General features: G+C 41.3%; 1 protein-coding gene across 1 annotated transcript; it reads right to left on the bottom strand.

Annotated features, from left to right (window-relative positions):
• Positions 1–11,519: 11,519 nt before the first annotated feature.
• Positions 11,520–12,065, bottom strand: TMEM275 (transmembrane protein 275). The gene has a single exon (XM_078671864.1). It carries the CDS (start codon positions 12,063–12,065, stop codon positions 11,520–11,522), a length of 546 nt encoding a protein of 181 aa, XP_078527990.1.
• Between the last annotated feature and the right edge of the window lie 8,832 nt (positions 12,066–20,897).

Below are 20,897 nucleotides of genomic sequence, written 5' to 3'. Positions count from 1 at the left end.
AAGAGAGGGTGCATAAGAAGTAAATGCTAGGATTCACATATCACTTTTCCATTAGAAATTAATCTAAATTTTGAAAAGCTCCTACCTTGACATTAAAATTACATTTTCAATTTCGGTATATTTGTGCTGGGGAATTAATGAAAATATTTTTTTATTTATGTATTTGTTGGATGTGTTCTTATTTCTTATGATTTGTGTACTTTTGAGGTTCAAATTGTAGACATTCCTTAGGCTGGGATTCTATACCTTCCAGTACTTCTAGAATGGGACTCTACAGAAATTAAAAGGTTAAAAACATCTGTCCTAATATTGTTATATTTAAGGGACCTAGGCAAAGTCGCTTGTACTCCATTGTGCCCCCAACTCAGTTAGAAATGTAATTTTGTCATTTGCCATACAGTATAATGCAGCACCTTGCAAATTAGAAATGAAGGACCCCTTTTGGATCCTGATGTATTCTGTAGTACTGTGACATCAGTTGTTGAGTTCGCTGTTACACGCAGACGAATAAAGATGTGTAATACTAAGCTCTGTCTGTGGCATAGTCATTAGAGTGTACCCGGGTTGGGGAGGACCCTACAACTTGGGACAAGTTAGGGGATAATTTACCCGAAGATTGGCAGTGCTCTCCCAGAGAGTTTTCCGTGGTCCAGGCAAACTGCTTGTGCATTGCACGTGTGGCAATCGTAGTATGGAATGGACGCTTAATGCATGTGGAGTCAAAACGCAACTCCAGCTGCTGTAGAGAAGTTGAAAGCAACAAAAGCATTACAAAGAAGTATAAATATCTGTGACCGAAAACGTGCTGGTCAGATCGTACATGAATGTACCACACTGCTATGCAATATACAGTTATATGTAATCAGGAGCAATAATGCTGAAGGCAGATACAACCTAGTTTTCAAAGAGCAGCTATTGATAATCACAAATTGCAAGATAATGTCACAATTAGAAAGTGGTAAAGAGAGAGATTGTGCAAAGAGCTGCCAAAGGATTCACCAGAACCTAAGTAAACAACCTCAGTGCCAGGCACTGCAATCCAGACCAACCTCAGGGGTTATGTTTGACAAGTGTGCAACAATCACCACAATCTCCAATATCTTTGGAATAGTGAAACTTTGCTTTTCCAATGGAGGCAAAGACAGAAGCCGTTTTTTCAAAAGTCATCAAGGATGATCCAGAGTCCAGCACGTCCTAAGGCCTCAGAGATTGCTCACATGAACAGGTTCAAGATGAATAGCGAAGGGAGGCGAAGAGCGCTCTACCCTCAATATCAACCATTTCTAGAAATGGCAACAATGCTGCTGCTTTCCTGAAATGACCACCACCGTTCGATACCACCAAAAAGCTAAATATTGTCGATAGATAGACTGATGGATAGAGATACTTGATCATTTCACTGATGCTCTTAAAGAGACTGATAACCAAAAGATTAATAAGAATCTCAAAAATCTTGCTGGTGATTGTGTAAAATTGGTCATAAAGAAAATGCCACAAACTGCAGAAGTAACATATTGTTAGATTATAGAAGTGTTTAATCTCAAATTTAATTCAATGCCAAATGTTGATTAAAATACATCTTCGATCAAGAACGCCAGAAGGTTGGTGAAACTATTGGTGAATCTGAGGAGAGACTCGACACACTCATCAGACATTGTAAGTTCAAATATTTAATGATGAAGAAGCTATGTGTCTGACAGTTATTGATGGATGCCTGTCAGATTCATTCAGAGGACAAATGCTGAGAGAAACTCTTACCCTTAAGCACATTTTAATGGCTGCCAGAGCTGAAGAGCGTGCTGATACAAAAGCTGCTGACAAGGAGGCCGGAGGTGCCCAGAATTAATCCATCATTAATGTGAAAAGTAAGTCAAAATAAAAGACTGAAGGATATGATGTTTACCTCTAAAAAGACGTTTTTTAGATGTGAATTTATGTTTCCACACGGAGGTACAATTCCTGCTCTTGGACAGATATGTAAAGGCTGTGGGAAGCAGAACCACTTTGTAATGATTTGCAAAGTGAAGGAAGAAGTAAATGCATCACATCACAAAGACAAAATGGCTGCAGAACGTTCCAGAAGCAGCATTCAACGCACATCCACAACGGCAAGTGGCGACATCAGTTAAGACAAAGTCGATCGTCATCTAAATCATTTTTTAACAGTTCTTCTGTTTCAGTATCAAATGAAAGCAATGAAAATGAGTGTTGCATGGTGATGTTTACCTCAGAAAAGCATGCGCATGTTGGTTTGGCAGCTTGTGAAGAAAAATGTCAGTCAAAGAAAAATCGACATGCCAAAGCACCAATGTCATTCAAACATTGTCTGAAGAGTATGCTGAAAGTAAATGGTTGTTCTATACCTTTAAGTATTCACAGTGGTGCATCAATAAACATTATGCCTGAGGAGAAATACAATGAACTATCTCTTTTGCCCAAACTTATGCCATGGAAAACTAAAGTGAATACTTGGGCTGCATCGACACCCTTAAAAAGTCAAGATTCATTTGTAGCGACAATGAAACACAAGAAAGCAAAGGTGCAAGCACCCATCCATGTGCTTCAAGTCACAGCGTCAAGTGCCTGTCTGCTAAATTTCAGCACAGCAACTGTTATGGGACTGATTTCGGTGAATTACAACATGAATGCTCAACACAAAATAGTAAGTCAGTTCCCTTTGTTGTTTCATGGTTTGGGAAAGCGTAAAACTATGAAAGTAAAGTTACATATTAATGAGGACATCCGTCCTGTTGCTCAGAGTCATGAACAAATTGCTTTTCATTTGCAAGAAGCTCTTTAAAAAGAACTTGAAGCATTACTTAAGCATGATATTATAGAGCATTCAACTGGTCCAACGCCATGAGTTTCTCCCATAGTAGTAGTGTCTAAAAAGGACAGTGATGGAGCTGTATGCATAGGCGTTGACATGCATCAGACAAACAAGGCATTTGAACGAGAATGTCATCCAGGTCCACACATTGCTGACATGATAACGGAAAGGTCTCGCCTTGATTTAAATAAAGGTTATCATTTGTTAGAACTTGAAGAAGGTTGCAGATACATTACAAACCTTTTCTTCACATGTTGGTCTGTTACGATACAAAAGACTAGGTTTTAGTGTGTCATCTGCTGCAGAACTGTCTCAAGACATAATTAGACGCATCATACCGCCTGTCTCCTAGTATGAATTTGTTCAATTATAGCGATGACATATTGGTTTTTTTAGAGCTACAAAAAAGAACACAGTAAAGTTCTTACACAAGTATATTGTTTACTTGCTGAAGTGAGGTTTGACTTTGAATACAGACAAATATGAGTTCCATAAGACAAAGCTAAAATTATTTGCCCATATATTTTCTGATGGGGGTATGACACCACATCCTGCTAAAGTACAAGTGCTGTCAAATCCTGATCCCCCACAAGTTCTTTGGTGCGTTTGGTTCTTGGCATGGCCAGTTACTGTTTCAGATACATACAAATCTTTGCCATAGTAAGTGCCCTGTTGAGAGACAACAATAAATATGAGAAATCTAATTTCATTGGTCATATGAATGTGTGGAAAACTTTAAAATAATTAAACAAGCAATTGAGAATTGTACTGAAATGGCATACTTCAATCCAAAGCTTCATACATAAGTTGTTGTTGACGCAAGCCCATTCGGGTTAGGTGCTATCCTTGCACAGCACAGTGGACAACCAAATGCTAGTAGCCATACTGTGGCATATCCAAGCAGAAGTTTGTCCCAAACAGAACCTTGTCTTTAAGAAAGGACATCGAGTGCTTGCATGACAGATGCAGAGAAGAAAATCTCATTCTCCATGTAGTGCAGAACCTTTGTACGTGGTGTCTACCAAGGGACACATAGTGACTACCCAGCACCCTCAGAAGTCTACTACCAGAGACTCTTCTAATTTTAGGCACTTATCTATTTGTTCATCAGATCCAATTGTTGAAGGAGAGATTGGGTCTGAAACATTAGTCACTGCTGTTGCCTCTGCACCGTTGATGCAGATCCTGGACATTGACGAGGAGAGTTCCCACTTTCCAAGAACAAGATCAGGTAAAAATATTAAAGAGCCAGAAAGACTTTTTGGCTGATTGAAGAGATAAAATTATATATTTCTATCTATATATATATATATATATATATTGTGTAAAAGATTGTAATGTTTTATTCAACAGAGGGGGAGATGTAGTGTCTTGAGAGTTAGAAATGATGGAACCCTTTTGGCGCTTGATGGACTCCGTAGAACTGTGATGTAAGTGTTAAAGCGGAAAGCAATTAAGGCTGGTTTATAACATTGAGTTTGCAGTTACAAGCAGATGGGTACTTGGGCTGGTGGTGGAAGCTACATATAAGTGGACTAGCAATCTGAGTTGTGCAAAGCTGGAAGTGAGAAAGGTTTTTCTTTCCTAAGGTATCTGCCAATTACAGGGAAATAATATTTCAGGGTGTTGCAAATGAGACTGATGCTTAACGTGAGAGTGCTGCACAGAGGCTGTATGTCAGTTCTAAGTACAGTTATCCCTGCTAGTCAGTTTCCTACTCAGCTTCCACAAATTCTGAATATTGAAGTTTTTGTCTTACAAAGTAGAGAGCGTCCTAACATCACGTGCTAAGGCCCTTTGGAGCTGTGTCTTGCACCCCTTTCCCCCCCAAACCTGTCATGCACATTACTTTGTAGTCTCTTAGCAAACTGGCTTAATGTGAGTGCCCCAGTTTCATGTACCGCTTTGTTCGCTATAAGTTGGCATATGTCTGAACAGTGGTGGCAGAGTGGGCTAAAGAACGGTGTTGGATTAAACCCAGATCTGTTGACTGGGTGTGAGTGTATGATTGGTTCAGATGCTCCCTCCATCACCACCCACTTTTGTACCGCTTTGTTCGCCATAAGTTGGCAGGGTATGCTCAGACGTGAGTCCCTTGCTCACTTTGCCACTGGATTCAAGCAAGCCTGGCTGAACACGGCTGAAATGCCAGAAACCGGTCCTAGGAAGCTTGTTTCCGGTCCAGGGAAGGCATGGCTTGGCAGTTCGGGCTGGACTGTTCCCATGAGGCACAGGGTCAGACTGATTTGCATATGGCCTTGTCTGAACAGGGGTGGCAGAGTGGGCTAAAGAACGGTGTTGGATTAAACCCAGATCTGTTGACTTGTTGTGAGTGTTTGATTGGTTCAGATGCTCCGTCCATCACGGCCCCCTTTTGTACCGCTTTGTTCGCCATAAGTTGGCAGGGTATGCTCAGATGTGAGTCCCATGCTCACTTTGCCACTGGATTCAAGCAAGCCTGGCTGAAATGCCAGAAACCGGTCCTAGGAAGCTTGTTTCCGGTCCAGGGAAGGCATGGCTTGGCAGTTCGGGCTGGACTGTTCCCATGAGGCACAGGGTCAGACTGATTTGCATATGGCCATATCTGAACTGGGGTGGCAGAGTGGGCTAAAGAACGGTGTTGGAATAAACCCAGATCTGTTGACTGGGTGTGAGTGTTTGATTGGTTCAGATGCTCCGTCCATCACCACTCCCTTTTGTACCGCTTTGTTCGCCATAAGTTGGCAGGGTATGCTGAGACGTGAGTCCCTTGCTCACTTAGCCACTGGATTCAAGCAAGCCTGGCTGAAGACAGCTGAAATGCCAGAAACCGGTCCTAGAAAGCTTGTTTCCGGTCCAGGGAAGGCATGGCTTGGCAGTTCGGGCTGGACTGTTCCCATGAGGCACAGGGTCAGACTTATTTGCATATGGCCATGTCTGAACAGGGATGGCAGAGTGGGCTAAAGAACGGTGTTGGAATAAACCCAGATCTGTTGACTGGGTGTGAGTGTTTGATTGGTTCAGATGCTCCGTCGATTACCACCCCCTTTTGTACCTCTTTGTTTGCCATAAGTTGGCAGGGTATGCTCAGATGTGAGTCCCTTGCTCACTTTGCCACTGGATTCAAGCAAGCCTGGCAGAAGACGGCTGAAATGCCAGAAAGCGGTCCTAGGAAGCGTGTTTCCGGTCCAGGGAAGGCATGGCTTGGCAGTTCGGGCTGGACTGTTCCATGAGGCACCGGGTCAGACTGATTTGCATATGGCCATGTCTGAACTGGGGTGGAAGAGTGGGCTAAAGAACGGTGTTGGATTAAACCCAGATCTGTTGACTTGTTGTGAGTGTTTGATTGGTTCAGATGCTCCGTCCATCACCACCACCTTTTGTACCACTTTGTTCACCATAAGTTGGCAGGGTATGCTCAGACATGAGTCCCTTGCTCACTTTGCCACTGGATTCAAGCAAGCCTGGCTGAAGACGGCTGAAATGCCATAAACCAGTCCTAGGAAGCTTGTTTCCCGTCCAGGGAAGGCATGGCTTGGCAGTTCAGGTTGGAGTGTTCCCATGAGGCACAGGGTCAGACTGATTTGCATATGGCCATGTCTGAACTGGGGTGGCACAGTGGGCTAAAGAACAGTGTTGGATTAAACCCAGATCTGTTGGCTGGGTGTGAGTGTTTGATTGGTTCAGATGCTCCGTCCAGAACCACCCCCTTTTGTACCGCCTGATTCATGTATTGGCATCCTAGAAGGGGACCTGCTCATGAGTTCATTTCCAGGTTGTCTAGCCAGTCATCCACATCTTCTTATCCATGAAAAGCTCTGACTTCAGCTTCCTGCAGGTAGCTCCCCTGCTCCTTGCCCTTTTTATTAATCCCTCACACTATCTGCTATGATTGATGTGCTTGGCTTTTGGTGCTAGCCGTAAATTAATCTTCAACAAATGTAACACAGTGAATGTGCCACCGAACTGGCACAGACTGGTCGGAGCAGCTAATGAAAAAACTTTAGAGCACACTTGCTGCCAATTGTGAAACTGCTACAATCGTACTAGTTTTCTCTAAGCTTTTTGTTTTTTCTAAGGCTTTCTTCTCTGTACCTGACTGTTCAGGTCCATGACAGAGAAGCTCCCTACAAAGCTTCACACTGACCACAGCAGATACTTGAACTAATCTCTCCAGTTTACCATAATTTTGTGACTTTAATGTATTCGGTTTTTTTCAACATGTGCACTTGGAATAAAAAAAGAGAATGACCTTTATCATTGTAACTTTGAGAGATATGGATTTCATCATCATGACCCATGATAACTTTAATGGAAAAATAGTACCTATTAGTACTAAAGCAAAAGCATAAATTAAAAATGATGGGAAAGACCCAGTACTCAGGGCTACGTTATGCAGGAGATGCTCCAAGATAACAAGATTACAGGCTCACATCTGGGAAAATGATTAAAGCCATAACAATCACTCAACCATAATTCCTTTAGGTTACTCCATATTCTGCAGACCACAGACATTAGACCTTGACAGCATACTCTTTACAAATACTTAGATGTATTTATGTATTTTGAAAGATTATGTAAATCATTTCAGGGTACAATCTTTCCACGTCAATGTCCTTAATGTATGTGTCTTCATATGCTCAGTACTGTAAAATGTAGGCGGTACAACCTTGCCACAATAAGAGTCAGAGAGTCTCTTGGGGGATCCTTTGAATGCAGATGCCTACTTAAATTAAACGTTAATGAGGAGGCTATATACCCTTAAACTTTGGAGCCCAGACTATCAACTCTCCTATCAGATAATAAGCATTTGGACAGGGCTGGACTTGTTGAGTATATCTCTGTGCATGGCTTTTTTCTTTACTTCATGACAGAGGTGAAATGTATGAATAAACATATACTGATTTTATGATGTTCCTTTATACTTCCTTAATCAGAATGTCAAAGTAGACCCCATGTTGGGGTATCTGTTCTTCAAAGAAGCAAACTCTCCTCGTCTAATAATGGTCATTCGTTACCACCTCCCCTCTGATGTAAATAACATAGGAATGACCATGACACTGGCATAGGACAGGAGGGAGAGGCAGGTAGGTGCAGCCACTCATACTTCTGGGCCCATAATCTGCCTCTTCAATTTGTCAAAGTGGCTGCCAGTTGTCAGTAAATAAATGAGGCGGAGCACAACGGGAACTAGGCCAGAAGTTGGGTAGTACAGTCTCATATAACACCAAATGCCCAGGCAGAGATACTGTGGAAAGTCATTCAGATGGGATTTCCTTTATTTGCAAATGAGGAAATCTATGTTGCCTCAGCAGATGTGACTAATAATGAATGAGTAACTGGGCAAAGCACCCCAAGGCAGAGGGAAAGAGTGAACGAGAGAAAAAGAAACACATTTAAATTAAAAGACATAGACAGAGTAGGAAAGTTAGGACCCACAGAATTCCTCAGTGTTATTTAAAAACTTTGTGTAATAGTATGTCTCGTATTGTATTGTTTTGTGTTGAGGTACCTAACTCTCTGGATAAACCTATTTGGGATAAATATATTGCCATGCAGAAGATGCTGCACATCCTCGTCTTTGACTTACATTTTCCATTAATAAGGAGTCTGAACTCCTATGTATGGAATATTTTCAATTCAAGTATTAATACAAACAAATGTATACTTCCTAAATGACAAAAAACATACAGAAATATTTCCAAATAAGCATTACTGAATCTAGGACTATCAGTCCAGCCTCGGTCAACATCATGGCTGTTTGAGCCTACATGAAACTTCAAGATTTGTTTTAAATGATAAGCAAATATTAACTTCCCTTGACAATGTAACAATGACTGTAACATTGATCACACTAAACAAATTCCACTTCTGCAAGGACCTTATACTGAGAGAACGTTAGACTGATTCTCAACTCATATTACCTTAGATTATTGAAAATCTGGATGCAATGTACTGCAGGAGCCCAGGTGATAGCTGTCAATGTCCTGCAAAACTGTAACCAAATATGGATAGAGAGGATGCCGACAATTTTAGGATTGTTCCCAGAGCTTCTATGTCTTGTGATTTTATTTAGATTCCAGACATTGGTTTTCCTGCGGTGCCTACAAGGGGACCATGGATGATGATTGTTAATGTCCTTGTTCCAAGTGAAAGGTAAGGAAAGTTTTGTGAGGCTGCGGTTTTGTTGAAAAGGATAATAGTAACTCTGGAGGGAGTCAATAAGTGGTTTCATAAATAAAGCAATTTAGAAAGGAGATAATGATAACATTTGAGCCCCTTTGATTTTACGTCACTTCAATTAGCAGCACTTTAATTAATTGCATAATCGCATTTATTTCTGTAGGTTGAAATAATTGTAAGGCCTAACTAGGTTTACCCATTTGTAATATGTTACAAATATAGGGATGCTCAAAGAAGTGCGATATGGACAATGATGTCAAATATCTAAATATATCCAAGGGTATGTCTTTTAGCCAATGAATGCCTTGGAAATTACAACGTTTAAGGAAACATTCTGGAGAACCTGGAAGTGTTGATCAAACTTTACAAAATAGCAATTAGAGTAGTATGATTTGCCACTGATAAATTTGGTGAAATAGGAGTTGAGTTATTCCAAGAATCTAGGCTTCCAAGAATCTAGGAATTCCATAATTATGTGAGGAACGACTTCCTGGGAGACAACTTGAACATTATTGATTGAAGATTTAAGCAATTAGAGATGTACAGTCCTTTGAGATATTGTGGATCAGTAATTTCCACATGTTCAAATGTTAAAAGAAAGAATGTTTTTTATGTAATGTATGGTGCTTTTAAGCCTCTCAAGTGGGGTACATTGAAATCAACTTTGCCTTTTCCAAGTGGTGGATATGTGAAGGGAGCCCTGAAAGTCCATGAAGAGGCAACGAAAAAACCCAAAGTTCTCCCATTTGAGATAATCAACAAGAGATGATGTAATGCCCAAGTCATTGAAGCAGCAAAGTCTGTTTCTGAAGATGGATGGCAAAAGTAAGAGCACAGTATAAATCCAATAAGTACTAATTGAATTTCAATGCCTTGACGGCTTCATTGAGGTCACAAATCAGTAGGAGCAATTAGTTCCAATTTTCAAAAGCACAAACGAAAACAAATTTAGTTGGTGTCCTGCTCTCACTGCTTCTACAAAGGATTCGTTCTACACTTCCTATTAATAGAAAATGATGAATTACGACGGGCTTGCTGAACGATGTGCATTTACGTAAATCGCCGACAGCACACTACACTCAAATCTGTGGTAAGACTCCAAAATGATTATATTAATTTCACCTGATTCACAATTAAGGCCATTTTTCAGGATCCAGATTAGCATATTCGATATACAAGTAGCATAGCATGATCTCAAGGAAAAGGAAGTCCTCCTGTTGTGGTGGTGTCACCATAGTGATCATTAGAGGAGTTCATCTCACAGTGAGCTGAAATTGTGAAAATGGTTGTTCAAATTTTGACATAAACATCATTAAGTTATATAGTTTCATCCACACTTGTGCATGTTAACAGTACAACACATTTTCTAGATAATGTTTTTCACCAGTGCCACAAAAGTACAACTTTGTATTATTTAGACCCTGGCTACACTTAATATGGAACATCATGGTTCAATCAGCCAACCACTAGCTCATGGCCGATATCCATCAGCATGTGATGACACTGTTTCTAAAATAGGGGCGACAGGACAGGTATGATCTGAGTAACAAATATTCCTCTGGAACAATTTAAGAGATGCCTGTGAACTTCTGTAATCTACACTAGGTTTCTTACAACATATTCATTAAGATTTGTACTGAAGCAAACAGGGAGGACCCTACATTATATATATATTACTGCCATCTCCAAGTATGGTCTAATGGAAAGGTTTGTGAAAATGGGAAAAACTGCCCACATCAATTTGAGAATGTCCGACATCTCTTCATTTGCGCTAATTTTTTAGATCAAATCTTAATGTGGGATTAAGGTGAGCTGCTGAGGAGTTGGTGGCTTGGGAACAAGAAGCAAGGTAGCATTGAACTAGCCACACAGATTGAACAAAACAGCCAACAAATATTTCAGAAATTGAAGGAGGCATCCCAGAGACTCCATTGATGGTGGTTAATAAGGACAGGAGAGCTGGGCTTGCAGCTCACTTATAAATTAAAAAAAATATAATCAGTGAACACTCTCTTAACACCAGCTGGAAAAGCTTGACTTTAACTACATCAAAGTTCTCAGATTTGGATTTGGCAAGGTGATGGTAGGATCCAACCAGGATTTCACATTTATACATGCCTGAAATTTGATGATATCCGGACCGATCTGGTGGAAATGTTTTTATGGGTAGGGAGCACAGTACAGAACTATAACAACAGAAATACAAGAATAACAAAGGTCAGTCTAATCAAACGAAAACAATACATTGAAAGTGAAACATGTTATATTCATAATAATGTCCCTCTAGTTCAATTGTTTCTCAATCTTTGTTAAATGTGTAGTCTGTACACATCACCCATGTGTTTACTAAGCAGATTTCTTTCTTATTTTTCTTTGCTGTTGTTCAACTTGTTTTCCCTTGCTGTTGTTCATCTAACTTTCCCCTCTTGTAACTGGATGCTCAAGTGCTGTGCCTTAGCACAAGTGCAGTACTTCCATTGCACTGCATGTAAGAATCATTAAGCGAGATCATTTCCATTTTGAAGTACTATGTAACAGGGTCTCTGGGTAAATTAAGTTGTATAGAATCCCCTCCTGCAGAGTATTTTGCTGCTGGCCCATTGGCTTCCATTGTGAAGAGTTTGCAAGCCTTGGCGTTTTCATGAACTGGGGTGGATTTCCTTGAGGACACTGGAGAGTTGGTGGGGCTCAGCTGCACTGCAGTTGTGTCCTGCACGGTATGTTCACTGGTTTCAATTTCAAAGGCAGCATTGCCAGGTTTGATGAAGCCAATGTTGGAGCCTGGTTTGCACTTTCTTGCCCCATGGGCAGGTGGCCTACGGCTGCATATGCAGCATGCCCCAAAAAAAGTGAATGCTACAACAAGCAAGATGGGTCCAATGATTATAGGTGGGTTGTTTATTGGCAAGAAAGTACCAAAGGCAAAAGCCCCCACCAAGGTAATGTTGATGCCAGCTAGCATGATGCAGAGTCCACACGCGCAGCAGAGAGCTGGTGACGGGAGTCCTGGGGGGCGTGTTTTTTTCTGGCCAGGTTTGTGGGACAGTGACGAGTTGCTTTTCTCAGTGAACATCATTACTCTGGAATTCTCACAGACAGTAAAAAGTATCAAATCATGTCAGATGATTCCATTATAAGCGTCCTTATTTTTCACATTTTCTGCAAGATAGAAAGAAAAAAGAAAAAAACATTAATCTGTTGTTCTGCAGTGCATCAACACAAAAAGATAATAATGAAAACCATCAACTGCAGTGTGTCCTGCAGGGCTCCTACTATTCTACAGATATAATTATACTATAGATGCAGTTTATTAATTGACTTTTTGTGGCTTAGCTCACAACCTATTCCACAATGCCTGCTAAGACATAGACCTGTCCGTTGACTCTGAAGCAAAGAATCTGGTTCTGAGACCTTGAATGGTGAAGTAAGCATGCCTTCTAGCTGACATGGAGCTACTGTCCATGCCCTGGGTTATCAACATTAAGCGGTCATGGCATCGCATTATTTTTATAAACCTACAACACAGCAGACTATTTTCTCAAATCCCCACTCACGAAAAGTTGACACCCAGGCCCTTGTCCTGATAGTCCAAATACAACGAGGAAGGTGTGCATGGTAGCAGGACTCCATGTGGTTGTCAGTGAACGATTGCTGAGACCAGAAGGATCTATTGTGGATTGCCTTTGGTTTTACATGGCACATGACTGAAGCTATGGAGCACCCACCCCGGACAATGAAAGTGTATTGCCTGCATTCTTGAGCTTGACAGTGAAGTGTAGGAGGATGGAAATGGGCTGCTGTTAGAAATTCTATTGTGCCCTTCTAGCAGAGGATTGCTAATTAGTCCTTCCTGAGCACCGACATTTGGGTTAAAGGTGAGAGATTGAGGTCGAGTCAGCAGATTATTTTGTTAGAGGAAGGAAAGCTTCTAAGCAGTGCCTGTACTTCCAAAGTGCTACTTCAGGAAGGCTGATGACAGTCATGCGCAGAGTTATCACACACCAATGTCCTCCTGTTGTGGCTACTCCTACCGGGAGCCAACAGTGCCAATGCTTGATGTGAGAGCCATTACCATTGAAATAAGAATGTGTCTGCCCTGCAGTGAGAACATGAAGTATGAAAATGAGCCACCCAAACCAGTTCCTGAACATTGACAGTCGGTCACTATCCTCTGTAGGGAAAGTATGGATAAAGGTGAGACAAATGTGAGACCCAAACTATCACATTAATAGATTAACTGGAGTTGACCTGAGTCTGCCAAAATATCTTTTGGCCTCCCGTAGGGTTTCCATGTCAAAACAATATGAGCGGATTCAGCTCAACCTTCCCACCTGTGATCCCACTCCAGTGGCGCCCAACAACGGTGGACAACAGGCTTGTGCTGACTCTACCTTCTGTGCACTGAGACCATGGACACACACCAAGAACCAGAGGACAGACACCAATCTCTGAGAGTGCCTGGACCAGCCTGATATGAGCCACAGAGCCACTGCCCCGCATTAGGCCCTTCATGAAGAGAAGGGGGCAGACTGCATAGTAAGTCACTGCACCTGTGATGCACCACAGTTCATCTGTGTGATTGTGGCCTGCACACTCACGCTTAAGCCTAGCAAGTGTCCACCATCTCGGGTAAATCCATCACCTGAGCTGAACATTGAACATAAGCATTGCAAGAGATTGCTTTGGGATCATCCTGTGCCAATAGCCCAGCTTAATGGAACCACAGACTGGCCAATAGGTCACAGAAACCAGGGAAGCTGCATATTTGCACCGAATGGACCTGCACTTTAATGCAGTCAACTCATATTTTTGTAGATAATCCTCATTGCACCTTTGGAATGCAACCTTGCAGTGATTAACATTTCTTGTGTGTAGGATCTTTTTATGGTATGATGAAAGTGCTACTCTTTGCACTGGATAATTAATTATTGTGTCTACCGTTTGACTATTTGAGTTCTGACTGTCTGCCACTTACAATACTGTGGTAACAAACACACAGACAAGGTCACGCCACTCCAGGCAGCTGGGCACAACAACACTGCCAACCTCATGATCTGTGGCGGACTAAACATACTATAGCATCTAAGGGGAGAGGAGTTGGCCTAACGGCTAAGGCGCTTGACCTCGGGTCTGGGGATCTGGGTTCAAGTCTCGGTAACGACGCCAAAACCTCCTGTGATTCTGGGCAAATCAGGCTGTTAATCTCCCCGTGCCTAAAAATGAAAGTGTGTGTCCTCATGTGAAAAACTTAACTTGTGCTGTGTAAAGCGCTCTGATACCTGATTCAGTTCGGGTCTAGTTCGCGCAATATAAAACTCTACAAAAAAAAAATAAGAGAATGTTGACTCCACATCAGTGCACCACACACCATTTTACCAGCTGGTGTGGAATCATATAACTACATTGGTTCCCTTCTTACACAAAACAAAAAAAAATTCTTGATATTATCAAACTAAACAAACAGATAATTTAAGGAACAAAAATACAAGACGAAATGTAATCAACAACTTCCTAAATATAACCTCCAGAGCATACAGAAAACAAAAGATACAGCTGGATGAGATCCTAAATGAAAATTGTTATATTTACAAACGAATACAGTTTTAATCAAGTTACTGTAGAACAACTATAACAATGATGAAGATAATCTGTACCTAACCAGACTTTACTGTAGAACATCTTATATAAATAATGAAATTCATCTGTACCTGATCGGAATATTATGTTGACGTGCACTTCTCTGCAGAGGTAGTGATTCTAATTGACCAATCTACAAAACATTCTGCCCTTTTTTTCCTTCATCATCTGTTTAACCATAGTACCCTGCCCGGCATTGGCTATGTGCTACTCTGTTGGATACAAATCTTTACAACTTTAGAATGATTCCACCAATCGCTTCCTTCCATACAAACAGCATTTCCACATACTCTCCCAACACGTACTGGTGTGGAAAATTTTAAATCACCTTTTCAGACAGGGGAACATTTCTTTATTCGCACATGATCACCGACTATGATGGGTTTGTCTGGAACTTTTTTCCTCATGTCATAGTAAAGTTTCTGCTTATGTTAGGACAGTGTAACATTCTTTGTCACAAGTACATCCATGCTTTCGACATCAACCTTTTGCTTCAACCACCTTGACCTCTATGCAAGCCTAAAGTCAGTGGCTGGTTCCCTACCCCTGAGATGCTCGAACGGGAATACTTGGGTAGAGGACTGAGGTGTAGTCCTGTAAAACCACAACATGGTTTGGATATCAGTACTCATCACACACTTGTTATGCAATGCCAATAGCACACACTCTCCCAACACCTTGTTGTAGTGCTTATGAGCCCATTTGTGTGATAAAGTGAGCTACACAGATATTTGATGCTGGTCGCTTCAAGAAACTCTCAACCACAGTGGAAACAAATTGCACTCCTTTGTCCGAAACTAAGCACTCTGTGAAACCTTCCCTCATGCAGACAACCTCTACAAATGTAATTACTTTTTGAATCCGGTACCCCAGCAAATCACACTTCAGGCCATTTGGTATAATAATCAATGAGAACCAAAGCAAATCTTGAATGACTAGGCAGAGAAGTAAATGGCCCCACCAAACCAATTCTGACTTTTAAGCACGGTCCGGCCGGGAGCTCAAAGAGAACTAATGGGGGTTAGGTGTTTTCAATGCCTTATCACTAGTGTAGCACACAACACAATTCTTGACTAACATGTCAACTTTGTTGTCCATTTGTGGCAACCAGAATGCTGACTGCACTCTACACTTAGTAGAAGTAGCTCCGAAATGCCCTTTGAGTGCACGCTTCAATAAGAATGATTGAAGACTGACGGGAGGAATCAGTTTTTCTAACCTCATAACAAACCCATCTTCAAGAGATAGTTCTTCAGCTACTTTAAAGAATGGTTGTATACTTTGCTCAAGCATTTTCTTCTTAAGTCAAACTATCCCTATGTATTTTGAAACCACGCCCAGCAAAACATCATCATGTGTGGCTGACTTCCATTCCATTTCAGAAAATGGATACACGCTTTCAAATTCAACTGAAACTACCATACAACTTTTATCCTCAAAGTCATTGGATTCTGTGTCACCACCATTCATTTTGATAGGAAAATGAGAAATGTAGTCTGTCTACCGGGTAGTCTTCCTCCTGGGACATGCTCAACATCAAGCTGGAATTGTAATAACCTGGCTGCAAATCTAGCAATTCTAGGTGTATTGTTTTTACCATTGTTTTCCCCCAGAATGAACACTAACAGTTTGTGATCTGTATGAAGCACAAACTGTGTTCCCCAGAAGTAGGTGCAAAGCTTTTCTATAGCCCACCACCACGCCAATAGTTCATTTTCAATTACCGAATAGTGACGTTCTGGCTCACAAAGCACCCTGGAAACAAACCAAATAGTGTTTTCCACTTTACCTGCTCTTTGAGTCAAAAGCGCCCCAAGGGCTACATTGCTAGCATCGACTGTTAGTACACACCTGAGTGTGGGGTCGAATGGTTTGAGTGTTTGAACACTTGTCAATTGTCAATTGAGACTTATTCCACTCAAAAGCTGTCACACACTCCTCACCCCAACAAAACTCTACATCTTTTCTCAAAAGATTCAAAATTGGTCAGACCTTGGATGAAAAGTCTTTGATTAAGCCAGGTCTGATGGCTCAGTGGACAAATGCGTCCACTGTAGGGACCTCGTGGTCAAAGATTCCAATCCCTGTAGATCCGCTCAGCCTTTCATCCTTGTGAGGTCGATTGAGTACCATTGAGTTGGGTAACAATAAAAATGTTATTCAGCGCCAAGATATCCAAGGGTCATTGTGCGCTTTATAAATACACATGTTATAATGAAGCGGAAGTAAAACTCACACAAGTCCAGAAAACCCTTAACACCACTTTTATCCAGAGGTGGTGGGGCTTGCAATATGGCATTGACCAACCCTAGTTGGTTACTGATGTCTGAACTGGGGACTCATTGCCTAAGTATTCCACACTGTTATTTAAGAACTCACACTTATCTCTTTTTAGCACTACTCCCTGTTGATGGAATACATTGCAAACTTGCTTAAGTGTGTCATTATGTTTTCAACAACCCCGCGGAAATATCAAAACATCATCTTGAAATAAAGCAACAGTTTTATTCCCCTTTAGAAGTGTTGCTATGACCCTCTGGAACACTGAAGCCACGAGTGCTAAACCAGATTGAATTCAATAGTATTGGAATGTTCCCCGAGGGAAAACAAACACTGTGTAAAGGATGGATTCTGGATCCAACTCAATCTGGTGGTATACTGAATCTAAATCTAGTTTTGTAATAAACTTAGTTCAAGCAATCAAACCCAGCATCTCATTGATCTTAGGCTTAGGATAGGAGTCTACCCAAATCTCCTTGTTGGGGCATGTAGATTGGCCCATACTCTTAACTCCCCTTTCCTTTTATGTGCCACTACCAATGCAGGAAACAAAGCAATGACTCTACCCCTTCAATGATCCCTCTGTTAGCCAACATTTCAACGTATTTTTCCAGGTCATCTCGTACACTAAAAGACACCCCTCTGAACTTGTGTTTCACAGGTATAGCTCTCTCCTTTATCTTTATTATATGTTTGAACCCTTTAATCTTTCCTAATTTAAAAAAACTTTGGGAATCAGATTTAGCGATTCCTCAACTATATCAGTCGTTCTTATGACCAAAGCCTGTTCTCTGGTTCCAGGATTAAGCACCATGTCAAACAACCCTTGGTGGAACCACCAAAGGATGTTTAAGTCATTGATAGCTACATAAAAACACCCTCCTTTGAAACTCATAATGTGTTCAAGGTATCCCAACACTTAACTTTTTGCCCTTTATGGGATACTGGTGAGCGATCAGGAAGTAGCACACACATGGTATGGAACAATCCTTTAGTGAACTTTGTGGTACATGCCCTACAATCAACCAGCAACACTTTGTTTCCCACCAGAATATCAACAAAGGGGTCTACACAATCTGATGGGTCACCACTTATTGACATTGATTTGACCCACGACTAATATTATCTCATGCATTTCAGATACAAGATCTTCAGGATCATCCTCCATATCTTCAGACACAGCTGTTACCTTGAGTCTAGTGCGCTTTGACCTTTGGCACACTTTAGCAAAGCACCCTAATGTATTGCATAACCTACAAATACATTTTTGGCAATACATGGTTTGCCTTCTTCCTTGAGAGGCAGATTTCCACACCTGAAGCATGTATTAGACCTGTTAAAGAAAGAATATGGTTGATTTGGATGGTTAGACTGGAAATTTTTCGTTGCTACAGACTTTTCCTCTTTACACCGTACAGGATTGATCTATCACTATTTTCATCATCAAGTTTCTTCACTGATTTGAATGAGGGTTCTATGTTTTTAGCTATCCAAATACACTCTGTTAGTGAAGGAATACCAAAAGACAAAAAATTCTGGCATATGGTTGACATCTATACACTAGCAGATAAACTGGTCCCTAATAAGTTGATCACTAAAATTCTCAAATTGGCAGTTAGCTACCAGTTTTCGTAAAGCCAAAATATGTGTCCACATCCTCACTAGCTTTTTGTGCCCTCTTATGTCTGGAAGGAAACCACAAAACTAGGAAGAACATCAAATCTAGGGGCATATTACCAAGCAATAGCGATAATTTTCGCTATTGCTTGGTTAGAGACAAAAATTTACCGCTCAGCTGCGGCGATTTTTATCGCAAATAAACCTTGGTATTACCAAGGTTTATCGCAAATGCGATAAAAATCGGCCGCAATGCATGAATATCGCTGAAAAGTCAGCGATATTCATGCATTACCGAGCTAATGCTCTTAGCCATGTTATCCACGTCCCATTAGATAACATGGCTAAGAACTGCTCAGGGCAGGTGTTAGCTTTTGGAGATATTCGCGCTTAGCGCGAATACCTCCATAAATTGGTAATAGGAGATAGCGATGTTAGCGACTGTTTCCAGTCGCTAACATCTTGGCACGCCCACTTTGCATGTCATTAGTGATAAATATCACTGACATGCAAAGTGGGGCCCAAGGTGGTCGCTACCTCCTACTAGCTGTCGCCAACTGGTGTTAGCGACAGCTAGGCAATAGGGAGATAATTTTATCTCCGCTTTCTTGGCTTTTAAAGCCCCCTTGATAATATGCCTACTAGTGACTAGTCTTTAGACTGAATCCTAGAAGTCGTCCATATCCTCCTCTTCCATTACTAGCAGTTTAGGCAAGTGTTTAAAAGTGGATCTGCCTTCGAAACCTAAAAAATGGAACAATACAAATTTCTTCCACTCGGGTCTGAAACTTGATGCGCCATTTGCACTTAAATATGTTTCGAAAGCATTAAACTACTGCCTCCATTGGATAGGTGGTTCAACTGGAGTGTCTAAAAATGGTGGCGATGGTCACACTCACTGCATGTTGAAAAACAGGAATCAGCTTACCCAATCTAAACAAGTTTTATAGCATATATTTGTTTAGGGCAAAACTCATTAAACTCCCCATCTAGTGTAAGGTGTGCACATCACCATGTGATTACAAATCCTACTGTTGTACAATGTCAACAAAACATTATACACTATACACTCTTGCCACAAATCACCTACATGCAGGTGTTAAATACTAAGCAAATCAATGGTGTGCACATCACTGTGTGCTAAAATGTCAAATTACCTATTTGTAAGCTTCAAACCTAAATATAAACAGTGGAAATGTTCCAAGGTGTGCACATCACGATGTGTAAAGAACACCATCCTAAGTCTTGTCAGAATCTTCTTCATATGTTTACCATTGGATTCCCTGGCAAGAAGCTGGTTAGGATTGCGTCTGGTAAGTAATGGCCTCTTTAGTTATGAGCAATCCAGCCACATCAGGAATACTTTGAAACATATAAGAATCGCCAAATATAAAACTAGTGTTTTCAAAGTATGCTGACTGGAGATATTTTAAGTTCATATTATTTAACCAATTTGAATATGACGATAAATTACATCAGCCAAAATCTAATGTTAGGAACGATCAGTCTGTAGAATGCCCAGTGCATCACATCAAAAAAACTCAAAAAAAGTGTTCAAAATGTCAGTATGTTGTTACAAATGACATAACTAGTGGCCAGAATTTCACTGATGTGCAAGTAGAGTAGTACGCACGATTGCGTACACACGTTGGATGAGGGAGGTGGAGGGCACACGAAAATGCATGGTTCGAGCAGCACTTCAAATGAAGCTGGCTACAGCACAACTTCCCAGTTATGCGGAACCCTGGGACCAAAACAAACCCGCCCTCACACTCCAAGCCAATCAGCCAGCCACTTGCTAAATACACGCCCAGTTCCAAATGAGTAAGTGTTTGCATTAAGGTTTGTACCACAAGCAGTCACTGCCTCCCCCCAAATCGTAACCTGCTGCAATGTGCACCCCACGTACTCTTCACACATGCTTCAAACCTGGCCCGATGATCATCAAGCTCAGGATACCACTCCAGTCAGCTCCAGAGCGCAAATATTGACACAGACACACAGGCATAAGAGCAAAATGGCATCTATGTTGAGCTGTCACAGAGCCAACCGGTACCCGCAGGTTCTGTCGTGGAGTGGCTTGACCCGCTCCTCAACACAAAATATTTGGTAACGAATACATAAACAAGGTAAAGCTATATTAAAGTTGAGTTCAATCTGTGCAAAGAAACCACCCCAAGCAGCTGGGCACAAGAGCACCGCCAGCGTCATGATCTGTGGCAGACTAACAGTTCAACCAACTCTAAGAAAATGTTGACTCCACACCAGCATTCCACGCACTGTTACAAGCTAGTGAGGCATTAGAATACCACAAGTACCTGTGAGAAGTTGGCCTGGCATATACTGTCCACTATTCTAGTGGGCACCTTGA

This window comes from Lissotriton helveticus, chromosome 1_2 (assembly GCF_964261635.1).
Source record: "Lissotriton helveticus chromosome 1_2, aLisHel1.1, whole genome shotgun sequence".
Taxonomy (NCBI): domain Eukaryota; kingdom Metazoa; phylum Chordata; class Amphibia; order Caudata; family Salamandridae; genus Lissotriton; species Lissotriton helveticus.
The sequence above is the reverse complement of the archived record's forward strand: the minus strand, read 5'-3'. Positions and strand labels throughout refer to the sequence as shown.

What these genes read in the sequence shown, in the direction of transcription:
- TMEM275 (XM_078671864.1), bottom strand. Translation starts at nt 12,065, where the DNA reads ATGTTCACTGAGAAAAGCAACTCGTCACTGTCCCACAAACCTGGCCAG.